The sequence below is a fragment of the Grus americana genome, chromosome 3 (genome assembly GCF_028858705.1).
Source record: "Grus americana isolate bGruAme1 chromosome 3, bGruAme1.mat, whole genome shotgun sequence".
NCBI classification, from domain to species: Eukaryota; Metazoa; Chordata; class Aves; order Gruiformes; family Gruidae; genus Grus; species Grus americana.
The window spans coordinates 85,150,282-85,178,255 of record NC_072854.1 but is presented as its reverse complement, the minus strand read 5'-3'; the positions used below and the strand labels follow the sequence as shown (position 1 = coordinate 85,178,255).

The following is a 27,974-nucleotide window of genomic DNA, read 5'->3' as shown; positions in this document are numbered from 1 at the left end:
TGGAGTAAAGTCAGGGTGACAATAACAATTTCTTATTTTTTTTAAACTATTTCTTTTAAGCTTAGAGCAAAACAGAAATAAGTACCAGCAGATTTTAGGGGGGAAAGTTAACGTGAATATATTATATTAAACAGCTAACTTGGCTTATGAAGCACTACTGAAAAACAAACAAACAAACAAAAAACCCCAAACAAACAAAAAACCAACCCACAAGAAAACCAAAACAAAAAAAACCCCTTACAAATATAATCACATGGACAAACCTGTAGATCTTTCAGTCACATGTCAAGTCAAATATGAAAATGGAATTACTGCTGTATGTCAAATGTTTCTAAGGTTGGAGGAAACTTCCTTCAGAATGGAAGAGAACAGAATCTGTTCCTTTGATAAATAGGTGTTTACTGTTGGTCAGCTCACAGACTGTAAATGCAAAATGATTCAACTTTCCTTTCTGGTGCCGATGTTTTTGCTATGTCTAAAGATTGTGCAAAAAAATATCAAAGTGTGTTGATACTCAGTAAAGAAAATTTTAAATTCCATATAAAACAGTATTAACAGAACCACTTTCCAAAAATTCCCAAATTGTCCTGCAGATTCTTAAACAAATGTTAGTCAACACAGCTGAAACAGGGGAGGGGATCCAAATGACCACGAATTTTCTTACAGCGTACGATAAACAAAAAAAAATAAATAGAGAAGCTATGTACTATTCTGCAAAGGAACACATTCTAATGGAGACATATAGAATTTCTATTATTCTTTTCTCCTATTCAGAAATAAGTGGCAGAGCTCAAAGGTGCTGCAGAACCTACCATAACATTTAATATCACCCGAATTCCACACCTTTTTCCAGAATACAGATTGCATATTCTTCACAGAAGTACATTATACTCTCTTGTATTAATGTCTGCAGCTCACAATGAACTCCTGATCTCTCAGCTGATTTGAGAGAAGTATAGATCTTATGAAGGTATATACCCACCAAAAATCTTAGCCTATGCCCATATCAATAGCCTGAAGCAGTCCCTTTTCAAAGTCTATAAGGAAATGCAGGGATATGCTATCCTTTATATTCAGCTTGCTACAGAAAAGAAAAACGTAATATTGTCAGAATGAAATGTCTGTTCTTTAACCGTTCAGATACTGGAAGCTCTTCCATGGTTGATTTGTTTGTGCACGCATGCGGGGTGGGGAGAAAGGGAGCGCGGTTAATGATGACATTGTTTCTTTGGTTTTTGGTGGAGTAATTTTTTGTTCGTTCCTCCTCTCCTTCCGTTACAAGGCTAAAATCAGTGATGTTCAGAATAACAGTTCAGGTCCATTTTTGACCCTATACCTGAATTGCAAACAATATCCAAGTCATTTAAAAACCAACAGGAAACAATAAAAAAATCCTTTTTTCTTCCTTTTTAGAAAGTAATATCTCATATGTAGCATCTAACTTTTAAAAATAGGACAAATGCTGTCATTATTACCATACTAATATTGGTATTATGATGCTTAAAACCAACTAGTTCATTGGATGCCTTCTTCATTAAAGAAATAACAGGCCTGTAAGCTCTTCCTAAGTTTCCGCTTTCTCCAGAGTGCCAAGACTGGAATTGTGGCCTCACTGTACAACCTGTGTACACTAATTTATCATGTTCTGTAATTTGTCACCACAGTATAAAACCCTGCTGATGAGGATGAGGTATTGTTATTCCTCACTGAAACTGAAGAAATTCAAGTGTTGATCATATGAAAGGAACACAAAACACTAGACAGTTACCAGTATTTCTGCCCAAGTGAAGGAATAAGATACTGAATAAATGTTTGTGTCAGAAGTGTATTCAATAACTTCTAAGAAATGTGGAGGTGAACCATGCCAAAAAAAAAAAAAAAGTATGTGAGAATACCAACAGAGGTTTCTATATGTGATTTTTTTTTTCCTCAGCTTCATTCTCAAATATATTTCTGTCCATGAAACAGCCCAGATAAACATTCCAGATATCAAAGGAACAGGTTGGCAAAGGGGATCTGCTGTGACAAGTTTGTAAAAGTTTTGTCTGAAACAAAAGCTTGTCTCTTTTTTGATAACAGACTCAAAACTTACTCTGTTAGCATCCCAATTCTCATAGGTTCAGTTATTCTCACTTCTTAGTAGATGTGTACACAACTCAAAAACTTAGACAAAGCTAGTGCATTCCTAAATTCAGTTTACTTTAAGCAGATTTTAAATTTTCTTGTAATGAAAGAATTGAAAGGTATTTAAGGTACCACAAATGAGAGTCATGTAGGCAGTCACAAAAGCCAAGTGCTAAGTAGAATTCCTCTCACAATTGCCCAAACAAGAATAAATAAAGATAAAAACTTCTTCATATTGCTTTCCAGCAGAGCAAAGTTTTCCGTTCCCTGTAGTCCTGAATGCCCAGTCCTCATGCACTGATCTTATCCCTTTCAAAGATCTCAAATCCTAAGCAGGAGTTGGCGCGGGCAGACACACCTCTTCTCCAACCCTCTAAATCAATTAATTGCCATTTTCCAAGCTACTCTGTTAGCATGCCTATCCTTTTTTTATTTTTTTTTTTTTATTTTAGGTCAATATACTAAAACTGTATAAAGTTTCACAACAGCCAATATTGGTTAAGAGACATCTATACAGAAAAGGAAGTGTACTAACACTTTCAGTAAGTGATTCTGGTAAACGATCTAAAAACGCACCCAGTCTCAGTATCAAAAATAGTTGCTGCACTTTTTTAAAAAGGAAAAAAAAAGTGTTTTCAAGATTCAGAATTTTAATGCCTGCTCCTCAGGCTTCCTATATTTTCTTTGGTCAGGATAATAATGGGCACCATGATTTTTCTTTCAGCACTCTCAAAACATTAAAAAACCCCAACAAAACAAAACAAAAACCCCCACCAAAATACCTAATAAGAAAGCAAGCAGAACTGTGAATTATCTTGGCTAAGTAATTAACAGGTCCGTTAGGCTGTTTTGGTTAACCACTTCTGAAACCACATACTTATATAGCAGTCCTATAGAATTCAAGTGGATTTTCAAGACCGTTTAAGACACTTAAGAGTACAAGTTGCACTGAGATTTGATAGACTATTTGTTTTCTAAGTCTTTAAGGAAGTTTTGCAATTACATCCTCATTTTCGGAGGTTCTTAGTCCTGAGACTCTCACAGGAGATGTGCCTGTGTCCTGCTTGCCTGGAAATCATAGAACAGCATAACCACTGTTTTCATAACTTCCTCAGTGCTTTCTGGATTCCTTACAGCTGCAACCTGTGACTTTAAAAGAAAGCTTAGACTTTACCAAAAGGAAACAATACTGGCCTCATCAAAAGACAAACTCTGATGAACTTGGCCACAAGTACAGAAAGAGCTCTTAATTTTCTTTTATTTATTTTTTTGGAATTGTAAAGACTTACACTAAGAACTGCTGAGTCTTCAAGGGCTTCCATAGACAGCTCCTTGTTTGGAGTTTTAAGGACAGTAAAATATGACTCACAGATTGACTGAAAGCCTGGCTTTAGTTTACATCTGGTTTAGGTTTAGGAGTCTGCATGCTGCATAGCTGCAGCAATTAACCCTTTCAGTGATAGCAGAACAAACAGCTAGAATTTGTGGATGCACAGCTGTTAATGAATAGGCAAAAGTAAAGATTTAATTTGGTTAAAGCAATAGCTGTTTCTGTAAAGGTAGACTGTACAGATAACCGTAGGATTGACCAAAATAGCTAATGTTGCTAAATTATTTTGTTAATGATTGCCTTGAGAGATTTGGCATTTGATTATAAAAGACTAAAGGCATCCTTTCTTCAGAATATGGATCTATGGATCGTATAAGAAAAATAGAAGATCTATTCCTTAATTGTGAAAAATCTTAATTCCGATTTATACCAAAACCATTGACAGAGAATAACAGAAACACAGCCACTTCAAAGTATCTTAAAACAGAAATTTTTTCATGAGGCAATTAATTCAAACTCTCCAAGAATACAATTTTTTTCTCCATTTCAGTTCTCTCTCCTCCAGCTCCCTGTCATCTTCTCTTGAAAGAAGTTGGAATATCAGCGTAGAAGCACTTTAAAAAAATATTACGTTTTTTGGAAACCTCATAGGATGGACCTTCATTTCATCAAACTTTAGTTATTTAAAAGACAGATCACCAGCCTAGACTCAAGACCTTTCCTTAGCACTCAATTTTAGGAGAGTGATCCCTTCTTTTTCTGTCATCTGTAGTGGGACCCTAAATGGCTTAGGCTGCTTAACTTTTTTAATTGAAGTTGAAATTAATACTGCTCCTGTTCCTGCTCAAGAAGTGGCACTGAAACATTGCCAAAGTCTTACTCCCATAATCAGGACTGTAATGGAAACAGAGCACCTTGTGAATATGAAAAGGTAGAAGGATATGGATGTGTGTGTGAGAGAGAGGGGATGACGTGCAAATAGAATGGTGAATTTTTTTTTATTTTAGCCTGCAAAAGTTAATATTACCTATGAAAGAACTAACAATCTTATTTTGCAGTCTTATCCATGCATCCCAGATACAGAATTGGCCACGAAGAGAAAAATTCCATTTCAAACTACAGCGCAACTGCACTCTTAGGGTTGGTGCCTCTTTCTAGGTGTTAGGGGTAACCATTACTGAGGCAAGAGGAATGATTTGTCAAAAGTTAAATAGTTATGAGATAACTAGGTGAGAAAGAAATTGTAAGGGTCAAAGCATAACATATCTACTACTACCCCATCTCTCTCAGTCCCCCATTGACACCACTGAAATTCAAGTTTTAAAAGTCTTTCTATTGCACAATATGGTACTTCCAATGCTCTGATTTACACAGCAGGTATTAAACCCAAGAGCACATACCAGCTCTACAACTAGCAGATCCAAGCCAAAAAGGTAATTTTAGGTGACTAAGAAGCACAGAAAAAATAGGGAACGTGTATGTTTCCAAGTTACTGTGGGGCTTTTCTTGGAACATTTTTTAAATACAAAGTGTTCTGCAAATGCCTAATGCTTTATAAACATTCTCAGTCACATTCATTCCAAATCAGAGCAATGTACTGGGCCACACAGCCTAGCTTCTTATCGATGGAGACTTTTCAATGAGTTGTAAACACTCACAGTAGGAAAAGAAAGCATCACTGCAAAAATCATATTTAATTATCATAATTATTACTTGTAATCAGTTTTCAAAGATATTAAATATGACAACATTATGACATATAAACGAGTACTGATTTCAACTTGAGTTCATAGCAGTCTGCTTCATATGGTATTATTCATCTCTTCAAAATTCTACAAGTCAGATTTATTTTCTGCCTGACATTGTTTCTAATTCCCTTTTAGCTGAGCTTCAGTGAAAGTTTTGCAATACGTGACAACTGATGAATTAGTTTTTGATTTGCAAGAATAAACTCACTATTGTAAAGCTAAAATATTAATGCATAGCCAAAGAACAGCTTCTAAACAGTTTTAACTTGCCATAAGTGCTTCATAAATACTGTAACTCTCACTGCCATTTTAGTGTCCTAGTTCTTTCTTAAACTAAATACATGTCTTGAAGAATTTCATGGGCCACAAATCCAACATTTTCCTAAACCACCACTCCACCTCCAGAGAGCGTCAGAGCAGAGAGGATTAAAACATTAATTGATTCAATGCATGTTTTCCACATCTTTCTGCCCCACCTCTAGCATTCTGAAGTGTCTAGAAAAATATACTGATAATAATAGATATACAACACAAGTCCTAATCAGTGAGAGTCACGCACTGCTCTTGTGACCCTGGATGCCCAATTTTCTTTACATGGTGAGTTGATTTAAGTCATGTGGCAAGTGCTAAAGTTTCTTCTGTGGAATGACATAGGAACAGAAGTCATTGCCTGGCATGACTGCATCAAGGAACGCTGCTGACAGCCAGGAGAGATCAAAAGCAGATCGAGTTGCTTAACAAACTATATGTCACTGAAGTCAAAAAGGCTAAATTGAGAATCCTGGAGAGCTGTGAAATCTGGGAGCAACAGATGGAGCCAAACTCATCTGGTTTGATAGTAAAAGGATCTACCTGTTCTTTGGTCTTCTATCTTAAAAAAAAAATCTAATATATAAACTTTATCCCTGGCATCTATATTATTTTAAAAACAAAACCAAACCTGAACAATTTGCAAGTTCAATATTACATGGTTAGTGTGGCTTCCACTATAATCTTAGGGGATGGCTGTTTGGTTTTTGGGGTTTTTTTCAATTTAAAAAAATTGGAAATTTCTGTCTTATTAATATTGGATCAGGCACACAGCATGCTTTCTGAAAGTCTTTTGGACTTACACTTTTAATCTGAAATCTTAGAACATATTTTCTTTTCTAACATTTACAAACTGTGAGGCATACAGTTCATAAAAAAACTTAAAAATGGACAAGAGCCTCCACAGTTAAAAGGGAAGAAAGCATATAAGTTTGAACATCATGAGTGCTTTTTCTTTTTAAGCAATCAGCATAACAACTCCTTTAATACAAACACAAGCCCAAGCTCAGAACTGTGAAAGAGCATGACAATGAAATTATTTTACAGAAACATAAAGATTATTTATATCTGCACATCTTTGTGAATGCTATTGACATATTTAGATGGAAAAGTACAGCATTGCTAGAGTGAACTGCTATTGTTATGGTTACAAAACTTTTTTTTTTTTTTAATAATAATAATAATCTTTTACTTTGTGGGGTTTTTGTTCTTGTTTAAGTGTCCCTATAATTTTATGAAATGATCCTTCTGGGATGAAGTTTACCTTTGAATAATGATCGTGAAAAGTTTCTTAAGATAGAAATAAAATATCTTCAGAAGCTTTTATTCCTAGATGAACCAATACACCTTTCCCCACATTGTACTAAGTGTGATCTCACTGTGCGTGGTATTTGAAACTAGCACAGACAGAATACCTGTAAACTGGTGACACTGCTCGCATCAATATTATGTGCAATTTTCAGTTTTTCAGTGATAAAGAACAAAGCAAACACCCCCCACCCACCTCCCATAAATGGTGAAATCCTCTCATGAAATCTTCCATCCAATTACTGAAGAAATAGCTCCAAGATTACAGTCTGCATCTTGGTATAAAACTGGAATGCATTCATGGGCATCTTTTTGTATGGCTTTACAGTCTGTGATAATCAGTATTTCCCAGGAATACTCAATGCTCATTTATTCTCACTGACTTCAAGAGGAGAGAATCACATTTATGATTTTGTCAGAATTTGCTCAGCATCTTGCAGCCTTCTTCCTACTCAGTTATTTAATGAGGCACTTGCTAGCTCTAGTAACTCATAAGGTTCCAGATGCAGATTAGCAAATCTGGTACTGTACTTAAAATACATGCAGAGGAAAATGAGCTTGAAGTAATTTTATATATTCAGTTAAAACCAGTACTCTATTTAAAAAAGACTGGCACTAAACTTGGCTATTCTGTCTCACTGAAAGCATTACAATTAAGCTATTGGAATACCTAGAATTTTTAGTGAATGCTCTTGCAGTCAAAAATTTTAACACAAATTATTTTTAATTTAGAGCGACACTTTTCTTTGGAAAAGAGAGCCAATGCAAAGCATTTTGCATTACTCAGGGCTGATAAGGAAGTCATGAATGAGATTGCAGACTGGTATGGAAATTGTCGCTCCATATCCAGGGGAGGATGCAGAAGGGGGCTGATGCTGTCCCCAAAAAAAGTTTGTAGCAAAGGCAATAGGGAAAGAGCGATGGTGTCTGCAGTTATTCTTCAGTTTCATTAACTATAGAACAGACTGACAACAGAGATTCCAGCCTAAGGGCTGGACTGAAAGCACAGAAAGAATTCAACTGCAGTCTGATGGCAGAGCGAAGCGTGTAATTTCCATTTTTACAGAACCCCTGCTTTGATCACTGCACAGTGTGGATTTATTCCATAAGAGATTTATGCCTGTGTGCAAATTTCAACCTTGATCTAAAAATATTTAACCTTTTGTGGATATAGAAACTCTTTTGGTGAACTTGCAAGGAATAATATCTACCCTCAAAGATGTTCATAAACATGCGTCTGAATTCAGGTACCTTTTTTCAGTCAGACCTAAGCAGCTTTATTCTCTATGAGCAAGCTTGGAGATCAGCCCTCAGATAATCTGAAAGTTGCAAGAAGTATAGAAATAAATTTTCATGGTTGAACTGTGGGATTTTTGCCCCCTAGGTTGTTCAGGGCAGCAAATGGATGGTGCTGCAGCTTGCTCCTCAGTATCACTCTACATAACCTGGATACAACTTTAAATATTACCTCTAAATGTTTAAAATACATTTTAAAACACCCAAACAGAAGCTTGATAGGGGCAAGAAGGGAAGGTCAGATATCATTTGGTAACCATGTTGTGTTTTTGTTTTAATAGAGAACCTTCAATTCTAGGTTGTTCAGAGACTAATGGTTTAACCAAACCATTCCTTGGTCTCTAGATGCATGGTATTCAAAATCAGCAAGGCAACAGAAACATTCACTATTTGATTTGAATCAAAATGTAGCATAATGGTACATACCTGGCTAGTCTGGCAGGGACTTTTAGCAAAAATATCGAAGATCATAGATATTAGCCATCATTTCTGCAAACTGTATTCTTGCTTAAACTTCAACTTAGTGCTTAGTTCCCAATGTTATTAAGAAATTTATTATATGTGATACATGTTCTTTATTAAATTGTAGCAAATACACCTTATTTTAAGCTTGTTGAATTCATTTAAAGACATCATGCCACAAGCATGAGAAAAAAGTACTTCCTTTGCTTATTATTTTTTAGTAAAGTCAGGTTATATCAACTGTCTTAACAACATGCCATATATATTATTTTATCTGCTAGATAGTATTTGGACCTGATTATGAACCTTTTTTTGTCATGGACATGGTCCAATACTTTGCAGTTCTTTTTATGGTGAAGACTTGTTGAAATCATTTTTTGGAAAAAAAAAAAATATTTTTTTTGTTTTGGTTTTGAAACAAAAGATTTAACCAAACTGGTTTGATGTTGTTTACTTTAACCTCTTCCAGGTTATCTATCAATAATGAATTATTGCTTAAATGGTCATGAAAAAGCAAATTAAGGAAACAAAATATGAGGAGTCAAAAATACACAACTATTTTTACAATATCATCTAATTTCTCAAAATTATACAAACAATAACAGCAGGGATACATTGGAAACATATAGTTAATACTTAATCTAGGTTCAGTACCTCGCAAATCTTTCTTCATTTTGCGGAGATCTTTTTGAAAGTCTTCAAACTTCATTTGCGAAGCCTGGAAAAGATCTTGTGGGTCTGGAAGAGGAAAGATGCATTGTTCTTTTCCAGCATCCTGACAAAAACACAAATGAACAGTTACACGGTGCTTGTTACTTTTTTATATACTGAAATATATAACTGAAAGCACGATGAATATTTGTGCATTTTTCCTCATGTCATCCAGCAGATAAGTGAATTTAGTAAGATGATTTTAACTTGAATTTAAAAGAGCAAAATTAATTCTCACTCACCTCATCAAAATTACGCAAATAGTATGAGACAATGTAAGACAGAAGACTTCTGCTGTTGTCCTGTATAGAAGAGAATAAAGTTTGCTGTGTTACTGAAATTCACTGGAAAAAAAAAAAAAAGTAATTCAAGTAAATGAAACATTTAGTGTCAAGTACAGAAAATACTTTCTGATTTGGTACCTTCACTAATAACAAAAAACAAAAACCAACAACAACCCCCCCCCCCCAAAAAAACCCCAAACCACACAACAAAAACAAACCACACACCACCCTGAAACCGAAATACCATTTAATCATTGAATAAATAATGGAAAGATCTGTTATAACACTCATGTAAACCACTCCTGAGTTTTGAAGTTTACCTGATTGTAAACCGAACCCTTAGATTTTGAAATTTCCCAAGAAACAAAAGAGAAACTATTTCTGGGTTGACGTATGCAACTTGTTTGGCAACATTCAGATCTTTTTATTAATCTATAACTATAATCATAACGAAAGCAAAGTTAAACTAAACAAAGTAAGTTATTTTCCTAAATGAAATTTTGGCAATTTTGGGGGTCTTGGGGGGCCTTTCTCATTGTTTCTCCTCTGTAATCTCTGTAACAAAACTTCAGCAGAAAATTCTTTGATTTGAAGAGGATTTTTGACAGAATTATGTTTCAGAAAACTATTTTGTAAGAACTTTGCTGACTGATGAGTAGCAAACTGAAGTTGTATCTTGCAATTGCAATGTTAATTACTGTTCATAATATTTCCAGCAAATTACATACTAAAGACCTGAGTCACCAAACTAAATTTAGTGTGCCTAAATGTTGTACTGAACCAAGTTCTAAACCTGATGATGTATCTAGAGTCAATCAGAAGGTTAAGCTAAAGTAAGCTGCCCTAAACACGTTGTACTAAGGCTCCATTCATATCATCACTCCCCTGGCTTACCAGAGAAACAAGCATGCCAGAATGAAGTTCCTCCATCCCTTTAAAGGCAAATGGCCGACATGGTCTCTCAACTCAGGGTAAACAACAGTCTGCTCCCATTACCTAACCCAGCAGCTAAAGCATGTATATTTAGCAAGTGATCAAGCAGGGAAACAAACTCTTCTTTTTCTCCCACTTTCAGAATAACAGATCTTGACAATGACTCATTAGATAGATGTAGGGGCCAATTTAAAGTTTCAAGAATTATTGCTATAACCTCTCTTATACCACCGCCCACATTCAGATGAGTCTTTTCATCATAGCCACAGAGACTCAAAGATTATTTTTTCCCTGTAAACAAAAGTAGATATTTGAATACAACCCCAATCTGAATAACCAAAGCCAAAAAAGTGCTGGTAACACAGAAGCTGCAGTTTAGCACTGTGCAAGAAACAAGACTACTTATCATTCTCCTTATTCAAATGACTATACCAGACAAATCTTAAATCAACAAGTACTTGCTGTGATTACTTTTTACTTGGGTGGTTCAGTGGTCCAATGGCAAATGCACACTCTGTCATTATGATGTATATAAAGGATGAATTTGGGGTTGTCCCAAAAGCTCAGGATGCCTACTCGATCATTTTAAGGAGTGACTTTTTTTTTTTTTTCTCACAAATATTTTAAATCAGCATCAAATCACAGTTAACTTTTCTTTTACAATTGCTTCCACTACTGCAACAAACCTTTTAAGTGTAAGGATTGTAGTATTGCTTCTGAATACAGGAAAATTTAGAACTATGCAGTGCCAAAAGTCAAATGCATTTCAGATCAGGAACTAAGACATAATTTAACATATTTTTATTTTTACTGTAATGAAAAGAGACAGTTCATTTTCATATTTCTACATAAATACATGCAACTCTATAAGTGTGATCAGCTAAGTATATTAACAAAAGAATTCCCTTTGACATGCCTTCATAAATTTCACACCATTTACTCAGAAATAGAGACAAAGGAATTTTCTGAGAATGTTAAATTCTCAGGCCTACAGGAAGTCTAGAATCAACTTACACTGCTCTTGACATCTTTCAGTTTCGGCAGGATATCTAGTCCAAACCCATCAGCCTGTCCTCGCGTCCTGTTTCCACCATTCATGTAATTTCCAAAGGCAAGAACCAAACCCAGGACCTGCATAACTCCTGACCCATTTTTCAAAGTCTACAAAACAGAAAGAAACAATTCTCTATTCAAACTCACAATAATATCTACTGTTAACAATATTACTGACAAATCTGTTGATACTGTGTTTAGAAATCATACTTATATAAAGGCTCAAATATAGGGAATTAACAACTTTCTATCACAACATGTAGAAGTAGAATAATATCAATATGTAATTTGTTGTGAATGGAGAATGTTATCCACAAAATGGATACTTAGAAAAATATAACAGGAAATTTATACGATATCATCAGAGATGACCTGTTGAGAAAAAAATAGTGATTCCTTAACTGATGTGATATGGTAAATAGTATATTTAATTTAGGAGACAATTTTGCAATAAGTTCATAAAAAACCCACATGGAACAATTAAAACATTTAATCAATTAAATTTAAAAAATCTATTAAATGGTAAACAATTAAATAAAATATTTCAAATAGTTTTCAGTTATGAAAACACTGATGAAACCTGTGTTTTAAAGCCATATATTTGTTTTGCATGGGACCACAAAATTCCAGTAATCTCTTCTAGCTAGAGACAGCATTGCTATCTCTAACTAATTTGGGATATTGGAGATATTATTGAGTTGGACAGTTCAAAAATCCAAGCAAACAGAAGGTGGACTGAACTAGCATTCATTTGGAAAGGAGTGATATGGTCACTATGAAGAGGGAAGATTTTACTTTAACAAAAGAAGAAGGTACACTATTTTCCAGAGAATGATATACATTGATGGCAAAAACATGATATAGTTCAGTACCAAAAGCTAATCTTAGAATTTGCTTTGATGTTGAAGTACAATCATAAAACGTTCTATTCTGCTATCCTTCAGATTTAATGAGTACTTAAAGTAAATAAAGAGAAAACTTTTGAAATATGAGTACAACTTAACAAGATTAAATATCAGAAATTTAGCTTTAGCTTTTCACAGAGCTCAACCTACCTCACACAGTTTCTGTAACAATTCCAGTTTGCGACGGATTGAACAAATGCTTTCTGAAAACGTTGATTGGAATAGGATGCAAAATACACGTTCTGAAAAGTTGGGAATTAATGAGAGTTCATAGAGAAACCTGTAGGAGTGATTAAAGAAAATCACTGTCAGTCAGTACAATTTTTTTTTCTTTTATAACATCTCTAGATAGTTTACTATAGCAGGGAAAATTTTCTGAAGTGAGCAAAACTGTTCTTTCATAAGTATGTTCTTACTGTTCTGGCTTATCCAAAGACTTGGCGTTTTCTTTTTCCTTGGATGCCTTGCTATGCTTTTCTATTTTTTCTAATTCATCTGATTGTGCTCTCTGGAATAAAGGGAAAAATAATTAAAAAGAGTTAATTAGTAACCTAGTCAAAAAACACAGATAAAAATGCTCCTGTAACAAATCACGTTCATAGATTTTTCTTTTCCTTCTAGCATCTGCTTATGGTAAAACTACTTGGACCATAGAGTGATTTTAAGTATAAATACATCTGATGGAAAACAGAACATCTTCCAAATAATATTATTGACTACTAGTAATCTGCAAAAGATTTATTCATTCAACCATGCACTGAGACAATATTTTTCATCCTAACTCCCTTGTTTTTGGCTGTTTATAATGTCTTTGGATCAAAGAACTCTCTTCATGAGTTGTATTTCTCTTTCCAAATCTGTTGGGTTGCATTTGAATGCAATCTGATCTTTAAATATATATTTAAATAATGTATTTTTTTAAACTAAATGAAAATAGGTTTGTATTGTTTACTACAATTTATATTTTATTTGGTATTTGGAAAACACTATGGAACAACAAAAAGTAGTTGATTTGTAATACCATAATACATGAGAACTACTGCATACTACTTTGGAGTAAAATGTTATTCATTTTTACCTTAATAAGCCAAAACAATTACATGTAAACTGCCTAGTTTCTTGGAGAACCCTGTGGTACATTGTGTGGTCTTTTCTTCAATATTCCAATCAAAAGACACAGAGCCTCACTTCTTTCTGTGTTCCATGCTACAGAGAAATTGTTTTTTCCAGTTGCAGTACTGGAAAATGGAATGGCATGGAAAGGAATAAAAGTAGAATGGAAATTTCTCCTTCTGACCCTTCTTTTGACATCCATGGTGGTTTCCAAAATAGATTCAAAACATGAATCTGTGCAAGAGTGAAAAAAGAAGTAAATATATCTACCTTTATTCCTTTAAGAAAACACTACACACATTTTTTTAACTTACTCCACCACAGAACTTGAAGACAACAGTGGAAAATTAAATTCTAAATACTTAAATAATGCCAAAGCAAAACATAGGCTGCATCTACATTCTTTCCTACATGCTTTTGCACGACTAGCAGAAGACGTATGGAACTATCTCAAATCACACTGCCACAGCTCCATCAGCAATCTGAAACCAGAAAGTCAGGTTTGGACAGTTCTTCTGAGGCTGTTGAAAAGGGAGAAAATACTGATGTGAAACAGAAAGATGAAGAGATTGAAGAGCCACTCAGAGCAAAAGCACTTCAGAGTTTCTCTGATTACTTCAAGAAGTCTGGAAATGACTGCAAGGCCATGTGTCTTGAATACTATACGTCCTAATATTTAGCAAGCGTTTCTGTGGATGTTCTTCAAGGGTCATCTTCTCTAAAGTAGTCTGGCCTTACCTATTAAATACTCCAACAGATAAGAAATATTTTAAACAACTCCCCACCCCCACCCCCCTGCAATAAACTTTGTGGTAGGAACTGTATCACAGACTAATAGAATAGTTGGGGTTTGAAGGCACCTCTGGAGATTGTCTATTCGAACCCTCTGGCAGAGGCAGCTAAATCAGGTTGCTCAGTATTGTGTCTAGCCAGGTTTTGAATATCTCCAGGGATGGAGACCTTACAACCTCTCTAGGCAGCCTGTTCCAGTGTTTGGACATCCATGCAGTAAAAAAGAGGTGGTTTTATTTTTAAATGGAATTTCCAGTATATCAATGTAAAGAGGCCCACTACCTCTTGTCTTTACACTGGGCATCACTGAGTCTAGCTCTGTATTCTTCCCCTCCCCAATCAGGTATTTGTACATACTGATAAGATCCCCCTGAGCTTTCTCTTCTTCAGGCTGAACGACCCCAGCTCGCTCAGCCTCTCCGTGTATGATACATTCTCCAAGCCTTTAATCATCATCATGGCCCTTCCACTAGACTCCTCCAATATGTTCATGTGTCTTGCACTGGGGAGGCCAGAACTGGACACAGTGCCCGAGATGTGGTCTCACCACCGCTGAGAAGAGGAAAATAATCTCTTTCGTTGACTTGTTTGATCCTTCCTTGATCTATCTGTGTATACTGTATTACGCCTTTCTCAGTTAAAAAGGGCTAGGCTGAGACTAATTTATCATTTTTTAATTTTAGTATACTGTCAGCAGCACATCCATAACACCTAGTTTCCTGAATTCCCTACCCCAGTGTCACTTCAGTGTGACAAAACAAACTTGGGGATTTAGCCTCCAAAGGTACTTTTCTATGTGAAGTTTCTGGCAAGTCAGGCTTAGGACATACAAATATAATTACAGTAGTAAATTTTGCTTGTATAATTCTATCCTGAGAAGGAATTTTTCAGGATACTAAGATGAGAAAATTGTATCAATTTTTAATCTTAGAAGACTCCTCTGGGCATGGAGTGAGGACTAGGAAAGATGCAACTACAGAAGTTTCCACTTAAACATTGCAGATGCTATTGAGGAGAAAGACTTGCTTCTGGTTTTGTGTTAGGGAGCAGGGGTAATGGGAGATTTCTTCACTTCATCTAGAACATTCTTACCCAATGAAGAGTTAAAAGAAAGCTTCCATTTCTTTTCAAATCAGTAAAAACTCTCTCAGCATTGAATGAAATCTACAGAATTTAGAAATCAGAAAGACGCTAAGAGAGGTAGCGTTGTTCCGGTGGTCATGTTGTCAGAACCACGGAGGTCTAGGTATGCTAATAACATGCCTTTGTAGGAAGGTCTATTTTATTTATTCAACTAACATGTCAAAGACCTCATGTATTCAATTTACACTTGAAAATTGTAAATGAGTTTTTTGTAAAAGTAAATAAGTTTTCGCACTAACAGTTTTTAAATTAAGTTCTATTATTTCTGAGCAATCTCTAAAGTATATTCTCTTCTGTTAAACAAAGGAAATAACTTGAAAATTTTTCATAAAAAGAGGAGAAAATATTTTAACAAGGAGCATAAAGCTTAATGGTTATTTGCAAATTCTTTAGAATAAATAGCGAGAGTACTCTCTTCTGGTGTTCCACACATAGTGAAGTATTAAAGTGCTTATCACAGCAATCTATTATATACATGCGTGCTCAAGCTGTTAATGTTTCTTCACCAAATCCCATGGGCAAAGGTTAGGTAGGCTCACTACTCCTCACTTAAGCCATTATTCTCAGATTGTGTATTCAAAGAAAAAACAACTGGCAAAGATACAATGGCTAAGTATGATCCACTCATGAGTAGACTTGAGCAAAATTCAAGTAGTATGGTTTATACTCTTCACCAAAATCAAGACGTTTAAATATGTGGTGCAAGTTCAGAATCAAAATTCCAAGTCCCTAATTTTGGCTCTGGTATCCGGAATTCTGATTTATGTGTATTTTAAATTACGATAGAAAAGGAATAAGGCTGACACACCTTCTGCACAGGTATTATTGTAGATTATTTCTCAGAATTTTTACCAGATAGCTTTATGGTTAATGTTTATTTATTCTCTAATTTGCAGATGGATAATAAAGAAAAGCTTTTATATTACCCTCCAACATTTGTGTCAAGAACACATTCAATGGATACTTGTTATAAAAGTCATTAACCTGACTGCATTAGCACCTCTTTGAATGTCATTGCTATTTATTTCCTTGAATTTTAGCAATTAAACAGCATCATAAAAGGAACAAAATATTGTAAAATACTAGAAGTTGATACTAACTATATCTAAAATCAGACAGCATAAATTTGATAGAAATTACTGCATAAAATACACTGCTTTAGTTTAGCTTTTCCCACTTTTGCCAGAGTATCAAGCAATGAACTTTGGTAAGACCAAATATAGGGTAAGGGCCATTTTTTCATTTCAAAACATAAATCTTACATTTTCCGGTTAGTTTTTTGGTTAGTTTTTTCCTTGTAGCAGAATCTTAGCTCTGAGTTTAGATCAGTTTAGATGTAAGGGTTTTTTTAATTTGGGGGTGGATTTTTAACTGAAACAATAAGGATATACAGAGATACCCAGATTAATAACAACTATCATATTCCTTTGAAGCTGGGTCATGTATCAGAAGTCTTTGCAGAAAAACATTAAGACATCGCATTGTAGTTGCCAGTTTTTGGGTTTTTTGTTTAAAAAAACCCCAAACACAAAAACAAAAAAACAAGAAATAATTAAGGAGAAGGTTTGAATCTTAGTGGCAGAGGACCAGCATGCACTTCAGACTTGCAAATGGCATTTTGAGGTTTTTGAAAGCATTGACCTAAGTCTTTTGAAGATAGAGACGGGGTGGGCAATTTACCAGGAGTCAAATTAAGAAAGTATATATCTTTTTGTGATGTAAAAAGATTTGAAAAGGGCAAATCCATAGATCAAAGATGATCCTTTGATACAATTTTTAATCCATTTTTATATACTTATATTCGCAATATAGTGAAGACATAAGCAGGAGCAGGCTTATCTTGTTTCAAACAGCAACATTTTAGCTACAATCTCAGCTGCTATGAGGCTCCCTGTTTTCAAAGTAAACATTTACTTATCTGCAAATAAGTACGTTTCTCATCACAACCAATACGGCCTAACCACATACAGCAAATTGATAACTCCGCTGAATTTTATCTACTTTCTCCCTCTCTAATTATAGCTGCCATGTGAAGGTATTGCTTTTAGGGAGTTTGTAAAAGCACAGTAAAGTAACTGTTCCACATGCAGTTTTACCTATTAAGATTCTCTTATTAAAATTATTTAGGTCTTAATGCATAGCTCAATATCAACACATATTTAAACAATTTTTTATAAAGTAAACTACACAACCACCTGTAAGAACTATGTGACTGTACCATACAGTGCTGCAATAACAAAGTCCTTCTCATTTGATGCAATACCACTTAATATTATTAAATAAACTATTGAGGGCATGGGTCTTTGGTGGGGTGTGGATTTCTTCATTTATAAAAAGTCACTAAGATGTATACAGTAACTTTGTGGTTTAACAAGACTTTAATTCCTCAGTAAACAGGAATTGAGCCCTCAGGATTGTGGCTTTTGAAATTAGGGTGTGTTTAGGTTTGGAGATTGCCCAAATTTCATTCACATTTAAGAAGGGAAAGCACCATGCCAGACATATGCAATCAGAAAAAAAAAAGATTACATTCTGAAGGAAGACTGTAAAACAAATGCTCCCATATGTTCCATAGAGATCAAATAGAAAGGCTGAGAGCTGGTACAGTGGTATTTAAATATCCAGCAGAAAATCCCAATCCAATAAATAAACCCTAAGAACTACAAATTAAGTTAATGGCTACAAAGTAGCTGAATGAGGCAAAGTTATCCCCCACACCACAGGATGAGCCTGAGAAATAAGGGAGGAGTCAAACATGCCAGGCTCTCCGGTACCACCCATTGGTCACACTTTTTTGTTGAATAATATTGTTATAACTAGTGAAGCTATCAAGGGAAGCAAGTACAAAGTCTGACGAATTTTGACCAAAGACTGAAATTAAAAACAGAAAATAAAATTCAATTAAAAAAAATGCTGCTTTCAAGACACAGCTTTATCAAAAAGAGGATCCAGGATTAAAATTCAGGTCCCCTTATGAAGCTCTCACCAAACCAACAGGTTTGGGTTTTTTTTTTCTTCTTTGTTTGTTCATTATTTTTTGGTTTTTGTGGTTTTTTTTTTCTCTGTCTTGTACCCAAATATAGTGATAAAGTTGGGCTGATCTGTCTTCTATTCAAAGCAAAGAAATATATTATAGTCATTCCAACTTTTTGACTCTTGCTCAAGATTAACATATGATAACGTTCCTCAATCAGGACAATATTTCCTAGACATTTTCTGTAATTAGTGAAGGTAATGGCAAAAGGAACGCAATGGCATTTGGTTATTTCAATGAACTGCAAATTTTGTAGGTAATCCATTATACTGGAGCTCCGAAGTATGTTAGACATGATTTAAAAAAAAATTAATAAAGTCTTGTGCAATATAAAAGAGGGAAGCATGCAAAAACTGATCATGAGGGCAATATCTATTCTGTACTTCCCACAACACAATCTCTCACAATCATGCATATGTAACATAAAAAATTACTTCAATATTTTACATGCTAAAGAACGTATGGAATGGCATATAGCTGTGCTGTGTAAGGGAGCAGATTAAAAATAATGCAAAATAAAATAAGAGACCAAACCAGAAATACTGTGGAATAAGGATGAGAAGTGTTTAAAGTATAAAGATTTGGGGGTAGTTAGAATAGGTTTCTCATTTGACCATTATCTTCCTGAGCAGTGTTGAACAAGCTAATTCTTCAGGGATGACATAAGAGTAGGAGTGCTTCCTAGTTCTTGTCAGATTTTTGTTTTCCATTTTGTTAAGCTTTTTGGTTTTTCTATAAAGTGGACTAGAGTTTACTATCTATCTCTTCAGGCCCCAAAGTGGATTATTTATGAGAAATTTCATAAATCCACAAATCATTTAAGGTACATCATAAAAAGCTAGAATCTAAAACCCAAAAATCTGAAAGGTATAAAAGTAATTCACATATTATCAAAATTACAACGTGAGGGAAAGAAAAAAACCCCAAACCTATACAAGAGCATACATTGCCCTTGAATGCCATTCTGTGGCGCACAGCTTTACGTTTCAGATTTCCAGGTTCATTGGAGGGTAAACAGAAAGCCTCGTTGCTCTTTCCAGAGATGCCTAGCCAGACCTCCATGTGTTCAGGCAATGTGCTCAGAGAAAAGGATAATGCTTATTGGCCTCAAGTGAGGGCAGAAACATGCTTATGAGATCCACTTTTTTGAATTTTACACATGACTGGCTTTGTAAAGTTTTAGAACATGTCTGAGTATATTCTGGATCCCTGATTTTGCATACCTAGTGGTCAAACACTCTCTGATGATTAATACCAGACATTTATGAAGCCCCTGGCAGTTAATACTACTTTTTATTACATTAACTTAGAGCAAACCTTTCCTTTCAAAGACTTAAAAATTATTTTGGAGGAATCCCTGAAATAATAATAATTAAAAGCTACAACTCCACAAATGGAATGATTGCTGTTATCAAAACTTTTTTTTTTAATTGAACAGCATTGTTATATCAGTGAAGTTACGAAGTAAAGCCAAAAACCTGGAGTGCAAGGTCTGATACCTATTGACCAAAGACTGCACCACCCAAGAAGGAAAAAAAAGGAGCAAACTCAATTTCTGTCTACTCATTTAGAAGTTGATTATGCTACTTATATAAAAATGCATGCACTATATAAAACACACAATGGCAATTAATACATATGCACTATATAAAACATACAATAGCAATAACACAATTTAAATGTTTATCATTATGTTCATTGCTTTGGGTAAAATAAAGTCACTTCAAAATAGGACACATTCTGCAAGCTTTCTGAATATTACTGATGCAAACCAAAAGATAACTTCACATGGACCTACAGTATTCCTACATCATACGGACTTCCTCTGATTACTCACATTCTCATACAGAGCTTGAAGGGTCTCTAGGTCAACCACAGAGTTGTCCAAATTCACAACAGCTATGAAAAAGACAAAAGAAAAAAGAATTAGTTGTCAGGATGATAATCCAGCTGTGAAAGGAAGCCTGAGCACAATACCCAGCAATAGTTTTTATGACCTACTGGCCATACAGCTTAAGGGTTTTAACTTTATTAAAGCCATGAATAGTGCTGTTCCTAACACTGCAGGCTAGAAACCCGGTAAAGCCAGGTGTCAAGTGTTAAAGAATTCATCTCCCTCCCCCCAAACACACAAACACGATCCCACGAGTATGGCCATAGCCAGAGATCAGAGATAAGCTTTACATCAGACTTTCATGGTCCGACAGAAAGCATTATAAAAATTTGTAAATCTGCACCACAGCCACACACACACACACTCACACAACAAAGCTCATTCCTGTCACTGGTTGGCTTCAGTCTTAAACTGATTAATCCATAAGTCAGCCAGTTAACTTCAAGACACCTGACAAGGGTCAAGTCTTCTATGCACTAAGCCGACAGGTTTAGTACAGATACAAAATATGCCTTTCCTGTTCCCAACCAATTCTGGCCCCACACACACACTGTATTTTTTCAGCATCAAAAAGCCAGTTCAACAGCACAGAGTGATTTCCATCTACTTAACCTGGACCAAAAGAAAAAAAAAAATTAAAAAGAGGGGCACACTTTTAGGAACACAACCCTGGCTCCTCACTTATATTAGGAACGTTTCATGAGGCATAGGAAATGTTTGTGCAAACTAGTTATTATCAACTAATCATTCTCAGATTATTTTCAGCTAATTATTCTCAAATTATTCTCAGCTAATACAAAGAGTTATTTTAAAAATGGTGCTTCTCAGTCTTACTCTCATGTTTTTTGCAAGCACACTGACCATTCATTTAAAAGCCAGATAAATCCAGCTTTCCTCATCCAGATTTTAAAACTTGAAAGAAATTTAGAATGTTGCATTACAATGTACGTGATGGTAATAAAATATTTTTAGCACACTATACCCATCCTTTTCCCATTTTGCCCTTCATTAATTTGTACCCTTTTTTTAATGGGCTCCAAGTGTGTGTGGGCACTTGTAAAATAAGTAGAATAATCCCCTAGGCAAGATTAAGCCAGAAATTGCAACATTGATCAGAGATACAAACCCAGCCCTAGGTTACTTTATGTCCTATAAATCCATCTCCCTAACTGTCACAGAGAAATTCTGTGTATACAGCTAAAGACTACAGAGAATATAATTCAAGCTCATTTGTTTCCGATTGCTCTAAAGCATTTAGAGATACCACTCTGAGTCTGGGACTCATCATGTTTCCCCTTTCCAGGCCTGAGACATAGTTTTAGTTACAGTATAAGAAAATTATAAACAAAGAAGTGTTGATCTTGATTAAACTAAGCAGGCTACACTGTATCTCTAAGCAGGGCATGCAGCTAAATTATAGGACTGAAACAAAAATAATTAGGAAATTATGTGATTTTCAGAAATAATAATAATAATAATAATAATAATAATAAAAGTCTATTTCTTCCATTTTTCCTTTACCAGAAAGCAAGAGAATCTGAAAGATAATGGCAATGTAACAGTTAACAGTTCAGGAAGCAACATGGTTTTTGTTTTGTTTTTGGAGGAGGGGGGTGCATGCAAAAATCTGCTACTAATTATTTGGGATTTTTTTTCCCCCCCGAGTGTAATAATTGTTGCAACAGAGACTTAAAGATGCCCTCTCAACAAGGTACTGCAGTATATATCCCTGTTGCGCAATAGGACCATCTGCATGCTTAAAAATATGCCAAATTTGCCTTGTAGAACCAGAGACTAAAATTAACATGCAAATAGAAAGTGGATCTAGATTGGTTTGAGAGCTTTACTTTAAGAAAACACATGTCAAAGCCTATACACAAACAGTTTTATTAAAACCAGGATATATTATGAAACCCCGTTTGTATTATCCCTACATTTCATCATTCTTACGCTTATGCAATGTTTTCATATATGAACACGCTCACAACCCTTCAACTGTTTTTTTTTTTTGCGTTGTGGCTGGCTTCTCCCGGCTCCACCCCCCTCCCCTTCCTTCCAGAGACTGTCTACTCCTGCGCTAAGAAATATGACATAAGTTCCTGCTCAGACTTTTGCTCAATGTTAAGATCACCCACGGATTATTCAGGGAGCAATAGAACACTTTTGTTTGAATGCTTGCAGGAGATAAGAGAACGCCTGGCAAACACAATGGTGCCAGGTCTGTGTACTTTCAACAAAACAGGTATGCAGAAGAGTGTACATACTTCAGGGAGCTGCTTAAAACAAATCAGTCTGAGACAAGGACTTGGAGAAATTAGATCCTAGTATATACGTTTCAAATCCCCCTCTCCCAACACAAACGTATTTCTATATATTTCATCTAAAGACATAAATATTCATAAATAGCACTCCAACATCCCACTAGGATTTTTCAACGTTCTCCACAGGTTTGCTGCCCGAATCCAAGGAATCAGGAGATGAACTTCTGTTCCTTGACAGTACTGCAGCACTGTCATGCAGAACATGACAGTTAGCAAAATAAATCACAGCTGTTGCATATTTAATTTCATTATCTAGACAATTGGAACTGATAAAATCAGTGATGTTTCCTTACACAGCCAAGATTACTAGCTAAACATGCCCCCTCCCTACAATCAGCATGACTACACAAATATCTAACCAAAGGATTCCATCTGTGGTGGCAAAACAATGATGAAAAAATACAGACAGACATCAATTTCCTCATGAAAATATGAGGAAGTATGGTACAATTCCAGTATACTTTGATGGAAACACCTGGAGAAGGGTTTGTAATAGTCTTGCAGTTGCTGGATATTCTCACTCACGTCACTGTTTTAGAAAGTGATTTTGATATTGCCATTTCCTTGTCTCAACTACTACAAAACAATCTTTAATAGGCAGCACATCATCCAGGCTTTCTGATATGTTCACAGGACATCAGTGAAGAATCGCTCTTGGTTTTTACTCTAATAGAAACAACTTTCTTTTAATCACATCATACTCAGGCATTTAGTTCTTACCTTCAAGATTTCATACTTCTGCTATTTTCTTGCATTCCTATTGCCACTGCTGCCAATAAAAACAGCAAGCCAGCACCAGTTTCATGCACTAATACTGTAAAATTACTTGATGTGTGTATATATATATATATAAAATTGTCTGTATATACACACACATATATAGATATGATTAAACCAAATTTGAACCAAGTATGCCCAGATACACACACAAATATGCACAGATAAAAATACAAGAAAGTACAAACCAAAGACTTTTTTTTTTTTTTTTTGGCAAGCACTGGTCAACAGATGTTTACACAAAATCCACCAAGTAAAAAGAAGGGTTGAAGAGCAAGCACAAAGGGTTGCTTGACACTATAAAGGACAGAGGAAGGGAAAGAGATTTTAAAGGATTTGTAGCCAGAATAAAGACTTCAGGAATCTCTTGTCAGTCTTACACTTTTCCTGATATTCTCATTGGTTTTGTCACAATCTACACAGAAATTTAAACTGGTAACTTTGGGACAGAAATTATATCTTTCTTATGCAACTGCAGAATGGAAGTATCCATTCCATGCTGTATTACTACAATATAAATTGAATCAAAAAATAAATTACTCCAAATCACAATAGCAAAGCCAACTTAGATACTCGTTTCAAACTAGAAGGACAAAAAAATATATGCAGAGACACAAAGACTTACTATTCTTACTAATGAATTAATTTGCAAGTCTGGCTAGGCACCTTAGAAGATACTTTACCTGACAGGAGCATAATATCACTGCCAAAAAAAAAAGTGAAATCAGTGTAAAGCACACAACTATATTCAGAGGCATGTATGAACTCTGAGAACAGATGGACTTGCTCCCATATAAGAAGCCAATTTAGAACACAAACACAATTAAAAAATAACAGCACCAAAAAAAAATGAAACACAATGAATAATCACCACCCACATGTTTTCAGGGGAACACAGTATGTAACCAAGCCACCAATGAGATCAAAGTTTTTGCTAGCCAATATAGTCCTGAAGAAGAAATGCATGAGAAAACACCAGCAGGAAGTTGGAAGATGCACAGTGTATTCTCAGGAAGACTATAAAAGGAAGTAGCTGTATTTTTTTTATTGTAAGACAGATCACTACTGTTTATTATTCATACATCTAAGAGCATGTGAACTACCAGCTACCACTAAAGCAAAATTGATAGGTAATATAGACACAGCAAACCTACACTTGCCTTAGGCTATAAATCTAAATCCACCAATAGCACCACTTACATAAACTGCTAAAGACAACTTCCTACAGCTACCCAGGGCTTGGAAGCGATTCTGTTTCCAGAGTTTTGATGTTGCAATTTCCTTTTAAAATGAAAAGGCCAAAAATTCAAGAGTTCCCACTGAGTAGAAATTCAAGAAGAAGAAAAAGAATTATCAACCCGATCCTTTGGATCCAACTTCTATGTCATAAAACTCTCATTAGCACAATCTCATTTATGGATGACTTTCAGAATACTGGTATTCAGTCCAAATTTTGGTCTTATGTCTTCCTTTTTCTCAGGGCAGGTTTCAAGACACAGTCCATTTCTCTGGCCTTTCCAAGTACACTTCCTAAGCTGTTCTGTCTCCAGACTCCATCCAAAAGCATGTGTCCTTTTCTTGAGATGCAGAAGCACTGCTCTGTCCCCAAAAACTGACTGAGCAATTTCCAAATCCTACTTGACTGGTAACAGAGTAGTTTAACTCCTCAGAAAGAAGCAGTGGCTGAAGCAAAACCATCTCAAATTTACAAAAGGAATTTTGAACCAATCCTGCTATACTCGGATCCATGCTCCAGGGAGACAAACAAGCAAACCACCCACCCACTTTCTTCCTGCTGATTTCCACGACAATTGACTTCTCCATGACTCTCCAAAAACCAAGTAGTATCACTCCAAGAGGTCACTCCTTTTTTCCTCCTGCACATCTTTGCCTCTTCGCTTTCACATCTGCTCTCTTTTTCCAGAAGAGTACCAAGAGTCTTTGCAAGACTTCACATCTCTGCCAAACGGCAGCAATAGACAGTCAATTCAGCAAATTATAAAGGCAGACCAATTCTTCTTCACTGAATGAAAGACTTCCAACTTCTACAGCAGATAATCACGGTACTCTTATTGCGCAGTTCCGTATGGGGCACAGATTTGGGGGTTTCACAGCTGTTCTACCCATCGTGTGACTCTAACATGCAAGATTACAGGATACTGAGAGATTACAACTTCCATGGTACTTTTTCCTAACTTCCATCCCCAGATAACTCTGCTCCATGTTAAAAATTAAACCATCTATAACCCAGGAATATTATTCCAAGCTGAAGAGTGAAAGAAACAGAAAAGGCATCAACCAGTCTTACAACAAAAGTAGACTTTGTTGTTATTAAGAACCTGTACCTATATTATATAGAAGCCATAAGCTGTATATAAAGAGTCTCAGAATTACTACATAATTTTGAGGCAGAACTGTAGCATTAAACTCATTCAACCTTCTAAAACATTTTCAAGTAATTGTACTTGAAAATTTGATGAGATATATTCATTTTCAAATATCTGAAAAAAGGATATTTGGAAGGAAAAAAGGCACATGAGAAGATGAGTAGGTCAAATGTGTCACATTGTATGATCTTCCTTGAATGATTAAAAATAGCTGCTCCAAGAATAACATACGTGTAGTAAACTTCAAATGGTCAAAACCCAAGATCATTAGAAAACTAACACACTGGCAAAACCTTAGCAAGGAAAATTCTGATACAGGAAACACAAGTCAGACAATATATAGCCTCAACAATGTATGAAATGTTTCTGACAATAAATTAGAGAAAAAGAATGAATAAACTTGTTTATTCACTGAATACAGAATGGAAGCCTTCACTGACAGATGTCTTTGGAAGAAAATGCAAGAACACCACACATGCAAATACAAGCGAATCAGAAAAAAAGTCTCAATTTAGAAAATTTCATCAGGTTCCTTGGAATGACTAGCAGCTGAACTGCTCAATTCAGAAGCAGAAGGAAAAACACCTGCTTCAACATTCTCATCAACAAAAGATCCAAGAGAGCCTTAAAGTGCAGTGGCTTCCTTTGCTGTTATAAAAATTATGGTATGATGCAATATCAAGCTACTTGCAAAGTAAACCCAGATTTAAATCCAACTTTATATTTTAAAATCAACTAAACTGCAAAATTTGCAGTCTTTTATTGGTTACATTGTAAATCCACAACTTAAAAAATTGCTATCCTTTACTTCCCGCCCCTCCCCCCCCATGTGAGCTTATTGGCATCATTCATCTAACAGGCCCACCGTACAAGGTTATGTTTTTATCTGTGATATTTCCAACAACTTGATAACTACTGATATTTACTTGGGATTCTTCTTTATGTCAGATAATAGAAATGTGAATCTCCTCATGTAGAAAGTTAAATCCCAAAAGACCCTCTTTGAAATAAATGTTATGTTTAAATAAATATGGAAAATACAGTGGTCAAACTAAATGTCCCTGTGCTAATAGGAGCTGCAGCAAAACACACAAGGATCATGACTGTATAATTTTTAAAGATTCTCAGAAAATACATGAAATTAAAAAAAATTTAAACAGGAGTATCTGAACTTGCACAGTTTGCAGAAAAAAACCCACCCTGTTGATAATGGGCAGGTAGAGGATGACTGCACTGGGTAGAGTTAACATAAATGAAAACAATTTTGTATTGTTACCTACCTGTTTCCCCTCAGTAGCTTTGTGATATGTTTATCTATTAGCAAATACTCTAACCTTCTTGGGATGAAAACTTCAAGTGCACAAAGCACAATGGAGATTGGATCTTCAACACAAGTACTTACGGCCTGGATCAGAGGCAAGAAACCACACTTAGATCTGCTTGCACACAGTTTTACTGTGGCAGTAATTCACCTTGATCTAAAGCTTGTGTAAGAAACCGGAATAGTATACAAAATTTCCAAGTAGAAACCATGGATCAAACTTAGCTGTTGCTTCAGATTGTTTTTAAACAACTTAAAATTTTTAAATACCGTCAGGAACATGTAGTCACGTTTCTGGGAAGCAATAAGACTCAATTAAGCAAGAACATGTATTTGCAAAATTTGAAGTAACAGAAATAGGAGACTTCATCAAAAAGAGTGAATCTTTAGTATCACTTTTCCTACTGATTCTTCTCTTATAAAAACAATTCGGTTTTTCAGACATTTGTCCTTAGCATTACTATTCCCTTATGTTGTATGCCTAACATATAGTGATAAAATTGTATCTCTCGAGCTTTTTTACATACATGTAAATACATATACACACATACAACAACAGATATAACTAGATTTTATATATAGCTATACATAGTTAATATAAACAGTTACATTACATACCTTTCAAACAATTGCCTACTATATTAAGGACAGCAGTTACTGATTATGTGAAGTCTAACTTCATACACCTATACAGTTTGTTTATAAAAAGTGTGCAAGTTCAGTTCTTAG

At 35.2% G+C, this 27,974-nt stretch overlaps 1 protein-coding gene across 3 annotated transcripts in view; it reads right to left on the bottom strand.

Moving 5' to 3' along the window:
* Positions 1-27,974, bottom strand: part of FMN2 (formin 2) — a 161,666-nt gene that overhangs the window by 49,122 nt on the left and 84,570 nt on the right. For all 3 annotated transcript variants that reach the window (XM_054822144.1, XM_054822145.1, XM_054822146.1), the window contains 6 exons: positions 20,383-20,444; positions 12,880-12,971; positions 12,614-12,743; positions 11,520-11,666; positions 9,531-9,590; positions 9,232-9,352 (listed from right to left, as the gene is read on the bottom strand). In XM_054822144.1, the coding sequence (XP_054678119.1) occupies positions 9,232-9,352; positions 9,531-9,590; positions 11,520-11,666; positions 12,614-12,743; positions 12,880-12,971; positions 20,383-20,444 (612 nt within the window). The remainder of the gene's footprint in view (positions 1-9,231; positions 9,353-9,530; positions 9,591-11,519; positions 11,667-12,613; positions 12,744-12,879; positions 12,972-20,382; positions 20,445-27,974) is intronic.